Raw genomic sequence first — 8,187 nt, forward strand, 5'->3', positions numbered from 1 at the left:
ATTAGTTTTTATTTTTATCTATATTTAATACTCCATGCATATGTCTAAAGATTCGATGTGACGGGAAATCTGAAAAATTTTGCAAAATTTTTGGGGAAGTAAACAAGGCCTAGATACGTTTTTTTTTATTCGCTACTGTAGCACTTTCGTTTATTTGTGACAAATATTATCTAATCATAGACTAACTAGGATCAAAAGATTCGTCTAACGATTTACAGGCAAACTATGTAATTAGTTTTTGTTTTTCTCTATAATTAATGCTTCATGCATGTGCCGCAAGATTTGATGTGACGGAGAATCTTGAAAACTTTTTGATTTTTAGGGTGAACTAAACAAGGCCTAAATATCTTCACAGTGAGAGGATATTATAGAGAATATAATCATTCTCTTTTGCCACGGATGAATCCGGCCCCGTGTGTGAACTTGTGTGACGACTTCGTTCACTAGCACAAACCTATAAGTACTAGTGTTGTTTTAAGTGAAAATGTCTAAGTTCTAGGTTTATGGCTTAAAAAACCTAGCACTTGATTTCAATTTGAAAATCTCTAAGTTATTGCCTCGCCGCCGCATTGTGACATCGCTTTCTAGAAGAACAAATGGTCTAGCCAACACACGTGTCTCTACAAGAAAATAGTGGGAACTAAACTTACATTTCAACAATAACCAATCTGTTATTGGCAGCTCTAGATGCATATAAGTAGATGAGAGGACGACAAAAGGAGTGTTCAAGTTGTATTAAAACCTTAGAATGTGTTCCTAATGGACTCAAATTGATATATGGCCTACCAGCCTAAAATCGGGTGGCGCAACACCCCACGCAGAAAAAGGTCCCTGTGTTAAATGACAATTGCACACGAGTATGATGTGATATGGATATGAATCCAGATCCACTAGAAAGTACATTAGATAAGTTTTTTCATGTATAACGTTTCAATCGGGCCCTTTTTCCATTTTAACCACGCCTCTATGTGTAACCATGTGTTTTTAATTGAAATCTTAGCTCAACCTATATATTCGACATCAAAATCGAGATGTTAACCACTTGGGTCTGTTCGTTTGATTTCCAGTCCAAGTGGGTGGAGGGGAACGAAGGGGATTGATGGGAATTTGTACTTATAGGGATCAAATCCCTATCATCCCCTCCAATCCATTTTTATTTGGTGTGAAAAGAACAAGGCCTCGTCCATTTATATACATGGGGTCTTCATGGTGATATCCACCATACGTGTCGCATGCCTTTAGTTCAAAACTTAACTTGCGCTATATGCTTGACATGGAAATGAATATTGCCTCCTGGAATCATATACACATGGTCTACATGATACACATCATGCATGTTGCCTTGAGTTTTTTTTCTTGGCGAATTGCATTGATTTAGTTTTACTTGTATATTAAAATTTACAAAAAAAATAATATAGATATTATTACTTCGGGATAGTTTTATAATGATATACATAGGTACATATAGATGCATGCTTAGGGGTTTTTGAAGATTGTTTTTTAGTAACGATGGAGGCTAATAATGTTATGTTGCACAATCATTAGAAATTCATAGCTAATACCCGAGCGACTAATCCAAAGTCTCTTCTTCAATTGCTCTCAACACAATACTTGGTTGCTAACCACACTTTGTCAAACTTCATCTTATGTAAGTTTGATTAAATAGGTAAATGTTTGGTTGATGACTAAACTTTGGCAAGATTTTTTGGACTCCACGTGATAGAGTAGAAAAGTGTGACAATATTCCCTTGGCCATAACAAAGTATGGCTTCTAAATTCCTAGACACTTTTTGTAGTTTGCCACATTTGTCTAAGGTTAGTTGTGGTAACGTGGCTAGGAACTATACAAACCCTCACAATCATACCTTATTGTCTTCATTTTCTTTCTTTTATCTTTGACCACCTTTGACATTCTAGCCCAGTTTGAATTAAGCCTAGAAGTATGTATGTAGAATCATGGAGGTTTAACACCATCTTGGTCATTGAGGTTGAGTTTAGACTTGATCGTCCACTCGATCTGACCAACCAAACCAGACCCGCTAATGCGTCAGGTCAAATTATAATTTTCGGCTCATGATCTTGTATTTTAGGATAGAGGGAGTATCTTTATAGTAGACATCAATGTCCCGTGCATATAGTAAACATCAATGCCCCGCGCCTTTATAGACTTCCACTACTTCAATTTCAGCAGGTGGCAAGTAATAATGTAGTATTATCACTTGTATGTTTAGTTTACCGACTTATCTTTTCGAAGCCATTCTCCTCTCTTATAGATACAGTTATAATAGGGCTGCAACTGTGGATGGCATCGTCTAGGACGCATCTTACTAAAAATACGCTTCCAATCCTAATCCTTGCCAAAATTTCACACCTTACTAAAGGTTGATTTGATAGCAATCCAAATGCTTGTCGCTTTCCTAAAAGCAGAGTTCTATCTCCTTTCAAATCAAAAGGAAAAAAAATCCAAATGCTCGTCAAATTTGATGTAAGCCGTGGGAGAGAGTAACTCCAGCCTAACAAATCTTATTGAGAAAAAGGGAACGAACTGCTCCCAATCCGCGTTCCACCGAGCGGAGTTTGATTGGACTCAGGGAATTCTTGAGACGGAAGCCAATTCGGGCACACGCGGATTCCACGTACGCTTTCGCCGTAGCTTGAAGCGCACAACAACACAGACAATTCCTTGTTCCACCACAAGCGCCCGGGGCCCCCGCGCTTCCGTCCCCACGAACGCAAGCTCCGGCATCTTGACAGCAAGCATCGGCGACAACAATCGAGACCACGTACGTTGGTGGCTGTACCGCTACGCCTTGTCGTAGTGCAATGCACTGGCATTTTCGTTTCGTGCACCTCTGTCTCTCCCCTCTTGTGGTGATCCTCTAATTCCACAAGCTTTGATTAGTTTAATCCCAAAAGCAACCAATATCTTATTTAACTGATCGATCCCATGGGTTGGGCACTTGGGCTGAGCAGAGCTGAGCTGGGGAGGGTGCAAAGAAAGAACTCGCCAAACCACAAACTACTACTCCTTCCAAGTGGCAATTTCCTTACCATGACTGCACTTCACCGGTTCACCCTCACCTAGCCTACACTTGTACGCCACAAAGAAACCCTCATCTGCCTACGTGGCAAACAAACATTAGGGCTTGTTTGGCACAGCTCAACTTCACTAGTAAAGCTGTTTTTTTAGAAAATAGCTTCATGAGTGACTTTATAGATGAAGCTAAGCTGTTTTGAAAAAATTATTTGACAAAATAGCTTCACCAACTACTTCATACATAGTTGAGAGAGAGAAATGAGAAAAAAGCTGCAATAAGCTACTTTTTTCCAAGCTTCAACCAACTTATGTTTTTGTGAGATGTGAGGAAAAACAGCTTTACCCATGAAGCTGTTTTGGAAATAAGTGTTTGGCAAAAAAACAGCTCATGAAGCTGTTGTGAGCTGTACCAAACATGCCCTTAATCAACAAGAAAGGAGTGGGGCCCAGCGGCACATTTCGCGCCCACTAGTTAGGCAGCACCGCGATATACTCTTTTCCATATACTACTAGCACAGGATCAGTGGATCACCGTGAATGAATCAGAGAGATTGTTATCTTTCTTCTAGCAACATGCCCACACAAAATTAGCTGGAGATCGCGATATAACTTACTCTTTTCCATATTATACTACTATGAGCAGTTATAAGAATTATGAGTCGCTACAACTAGGAAGGATTTTGCCAGATCAATGACAAACTCATCACTCCTCACCCAATTCAAGGTAAAAAAGAGAACGAGGAAAGCAATAGCGCGAATTATGTAACTGACGATTTAGTGACGGCAATAATGGCGCGCCCGCCGTCCCGGTGGTGGTGGAGGTGGTCTAGCGCCACGCGGAGGCGACGGTCACCACGCGCCCCTTCCAACAGAGCCGGAGCACGCCGTTCTCCGCCTTGACTGCGAACGCGGGCGGCAGCAGGCCGACGCGGGCGCCGACCAGCTGTTCCGCAATGCCCGAGCCGAGCGACACCGGGCGGAAGCCCGCCATGCCGAACCTGGCGCGCCACTTGCCGAAGACCTCGCACCGCTCCAGTCGGTCGGGGCCATCCCGGCCGACCGCGTTCGCCGCCTTCTTCCACAGGGCCGCCTCGGCGGCCCTGGCCTTCTCCGCACTAGTCTCCCGCCCTAGCGTCGCGTCCAGCGACTCCAGGATGGCGCCGTAGTGCGCGCACGCGTCCGTGAAGCGCGCCGCCAGCGGGGCCGTGTTGGTGTTCAGCTCCTGCTCGACGAGGGTCACCACCTGTGGCCCCAGCGCGCGCACGCGGCGGAGCAGCTCGTCGCGGGGGTTGGCCGGAGAGACGCTCTCGTCGGGCACGTGGGAGAGCGCGAAGGCGAGGTTGACTGCCACCGCCTCCCCGGGCTCGCAGCACAGCCTCGACGCGTCCAGGTCTGCTGCTCTGCAGCTGACCACGTTAAAGCGGTACTCCACGCCAGCTCGCTCCGCGAGCTTCTTCAGCGGCTCCGCGATGGTGGTTAGCGACGCCGTTTGAGCCTGCGAGAACGGTGAGCTCGGGTCGGTGACGGCGGTGACCTTCAGGGACCTGCCCTGCACGCGTCGCTCAGCGAGGTACTGGATGAGAGCCGCGTGCTGCGCGAGGCTGACGTCGAAGTCGACGACGTGGATGGCGCGGTGGTCGCCCACCGCTTCGACGATGGCGACGCTGGCGGCGTGGAGGGCGACGCGGAAGCATGGTGAGATGTCCTGGAGGAGTTGGGACCCGGCGCGCTGGTCGCCGCTGCAGAGCTCGGCGAGGTGTTGAGCTGGGGCGGAGGCGGCCCGGCCAATGCGGGAGGACAGCGCGTCCACCATCATGGCAATCAGGCGCTGTTCCGCGTCGCCGTGCTGGTTGGCCGCGCGCTTCAGGGCGGCCAGATGGGTGGCCGCCGCGTCATGGTGGCCGTCCGCGATAGCGACGGCGGCTTCAGACAATAGCTGCCTCGACGCCGGCGGCGAGCAGGACGCTGATGAAGACGCCGTGGAGGAGGAAGAGTTTGAAGGTGACCTCGTCATCCCCACGTTATTGTTGTTGTTGATGTTGTTATTTGGGGTCGCCGCTGCAGGGAGCCCGGGCGACGGCGCGGCCGCGATGGAGCTGAGCTGCTGTATCGTCTCCTCCCACTCGGAGTTGGTGACCGCGGAACCGGTGCCGCTCATCGCCGCGGCCGCGATGGAGCTGAACTGCTGTATCGTCTCCTCCCACTCGGAGTTGGTGACCGCGGAACCGGTGCCGCTCATCGCCGCCACCGGCTCGTCGTCGTCGTCGTCGTCGTCCAGCAGCTGCTTCTCGAGCTCCTGCAAAATGAACAGCTCGCTCGAGGACGCCGGCTGGGGGAGCGGCGGCGCCCTCGACAACCCGAAGGCCTGCGTCTGCGGTGAGGACGTCATGAGCGGCACCTGGCGCTGCAGCTGCGGCTGCATCAGCGGCACCGCCGCCCTGGACGCGGTGGTGAGCGAGGACAGCGTGGACGAAGGCGACGCCAGGCCCCCTCCGAAGCTGGACCCGGGGAGAACCAGAGGCCGAGCCGGGGTCCCTCCCAGCAAGGCGGCGATATCGACCGCCGCCGCCGTGCGCTGCCTGACGGTGCGCAGGTACAGCTCCTGCTGCGCCGCCACCTGCTGCTGCTGGTGGTGCTGCCACCTCTCCAGCTCGCCGAGGCTCCTCTTGAGCACTCCTCCACCGGCGGCCGCGTCGGCCCGCTGCTGCAGCTGCATCTGCATCGCCGATCCGACCCCGTAGGCGTACCCCTGGCGCGGATCGCGCCACGGCGCGCCTGGCTCCATGCAGGGCGGGGCTGGTCAGGGCAGGGAGGGGGAGGGGGAGGAGGAGGAGGAGGAGGAGGACGGCGACGAGACGAATCTACCGAGGAGGGAGGAATGGAATGCTATGGCTACCTCCAAATGCTATGGCTACAACAACAGCTACGCCGGGTCCAGCTAATGGGAGCCGGTGCCATCAATTCAATTTGCTTCCTAATAAAACCGCCACCCCTCCCCCATCTCTGCTGCGGTTACGTTTTATAAAAAGTGAGACCAGCGTTTGGGATCCGACACCGATTCGGCGGCACTCCCGCTGACGGCGTGGGCCAAGCCGCCGGAGGGCGGGGAATTGGTGGTGGGTGCGCTGGTGTTTATCGGGAGGCGTTATGGCGGGGCCCTGGCTCGCTTTGGTGCTGGATTTTAATGCGAGGGCCGGGGAGGCGCAGGGTGAATCCGTGATGGCCTGATGGGCAGGTCGGGCAGTGGGAAGGAATGGAAACGGGCAGCGCGGGTTACCAGCTGAGACTGAGACCCGGGGGGTGCCGTCGCGTGATCGCGTCACGCAACTTTCGCCCGCGATGACGCCGTCGCGCTCCTTCCCGCCGCGAGGAGGCGTCGGGACGACCTGGGGGCCTAGCTGGGCTGGCTGGCTCCGGGGGGCGTGGCGCCTCACCACCGACGCGAACGCGACGCCTGCCGGGGGCCGCCACGACCGGTTTTGCGGGAACCGCCCCCTCAGTTTCGACGCATTTCGAGCCGAGCTGGTCCGCACACCTTGCACGGAATCACAGGCCAAGTCACAGACAGTGGGCCAGGGAATCCGATCTCGACACGCTAGGCCGCCTGCGATTTCGTAAAACCAGGGCCTTGTTTAGTTCCAAAATATTTTGCAAAATCGACACTGTAGCTTTTTCGTTTGTATTTGACAAATATTGTTCAATCACGGACTAACTAGGATCAAAAGATTCGTCTCGTCAATTTTGACCAAACTGTGCAATTAGTTTTTATTTTTGTCTATATTTAATACTTCATGCATGTGTCTAAAGATTCGATGTGACGGGAAATCTGAAAAATTTTGCAAAATTTTTTGGAAACTAAACAAGGCCCAGGCGTTGGATTCCGCAAAAGTCGCTTTCGGAACTTTGGTACTCCGACCACAGGCCAGTCACCGGGCCACACGATTAAAATCCTGGCCAGCGTTAAACGACCAAGATACCCCTGACGGATTACGCGAGTACGTGAGGACGTGGAAGGACGGGGGCAGCTGGGGAGGGCAGTCTCGGCAGATCGGGGGTGGTTTTCTTGTGGAGCGGAGCGTATGTGTGCAGGAGGTTGCTTGCTTGGAGTGCGTTGGAAATTAGTTAGGAAACCGAAATATCCACCCAACAACCACGTACCCACCTTTCTGTGTCTAGAACCCTGATTCTCTTTTTTCCTTAGCCCCGAGTATGTTCATACCATCCGTATCATATATTCATATTCATACGTGCATACAGTATAGAAGTACCACAAGTTAAAAAATAGTTTCTCATTGACCTGCCCTGATAGAGTGGGAAAGCCAGTGTGTATCCTCAACACTTGTCACTTGTACAACGGAGACACCACCCTAATCAAACCCTAAGCAACAGCCAGACTACAACTCCTTTGTTGTTTTCTCTGTTCATACTCGCTGATGATTTGGAAAATTCCAGGTTCCGGGCCTCTCTTCGTAAGAGCTGTACACACGCTATTGTCCACAATGAGCCGACACAGAAAATCCCTGCACAGACATACTGTGGACCCCATGCGACACGTGTGAGCCAACGATTCCGAATGTTCCGGGAGAAATTGCTCCAAAAGCACCAACGAGCTAGCCCTCCAAGGGAAAGTCCAATGACACATGGGGCCAGAAGGGCGGGTCCAGCGCTGCAACACCACCTGTATTTCGATTTCCGTCTGTGCTATACGGGGAGAGGTCAACATCGACGCTCATGTTCGTAGCACCGGCGGAGGAGGTCCCGGCGCCCCCACCTTGGTTCACGTTCCAAAGGCATGACCTGGGGCTGCATGGCGGCAAAATGCTACGCGCACCTGGTCTAGTAGCTACTGTATGTACAAAGTGACATGGCAGATCATTGGCACGAGGATGGCAAAAACAGTCCTAAAGAAATAGGAACTGAAGGACTGTTTGGAAGCTAGAAATGGCATGGGACAGGAATAGTCTAACTAGAAGGTTTAGCATGAATGTAGATGTATGTAAAAGAGAAGTTGGAAGAATGATTCCAGGGACATAGCACGGCAAGAGCATACTCGCTCGATTCCAAAATTTCACTTTTATGTTATAGGTAAATGCGTTAACATGTATAATCGCTATAAAACATGGTATTGATAGTGCATTTATTTCGGCTTT

General features: G+C 50.7%; 1 protein-coding gene across 2 annotated transcripts; it reads right to left on the minus strand.

The window, feature by feature from the left end:
- On the minus strand, positions 3,625-6,187 carry LOC8060431 (scarecrow-like protein 8). 2 transcript variants are annotated; one of them, XM_021463406.1, is made up of 2 exons: positions 5,251-6,187; positions 3,625-5,169 (listed from the first exon to the last, which is right to left on the minus strand). In XM_021463406.1, exons 1-2 carry the CDS (start codon positions 5,820-5,822, stop codon positions 3,864-3,866), a joined length of 1,878 nt encoding a protein of 625 aa, XP_021319081.1. In that variant the 5' UTR covers positions 5,823-6,187; the 3' UTR covers positions 3,625-3,863. The 2 variants fall into 2 exon arrangements, with proteins under 2 accessions (XP_021319081.1, XP_002448375.1); XM_002448330.2 differs by having other exon boundaries at positions 3,625-6,184.

This window comes from Sorghum bicolor, chromosome 6, assembly GCF_000003195.3.
Source record: "Sorghum bicolor cultivar BTx623 chromosome 6, Sorghum_bicolor_NCBIv3, whole genome shotgun sequence".
NCBI lineage: Eukaryota > Viridiplantae > Streptophyta > Magnoliopsida > Poales > Poaceae > Sorghum > Sorghum bicolor.

Excerpts from the sequence above, each read along its gene's own strand:
- LOC8060431 (XM_002448330.2), bottom strand. The coding sequence starts at position 5,822 with ATGGAGCCAGGCGCGCCGTGGCGCGATCCGCGCCAGGGGTACGCCTAC.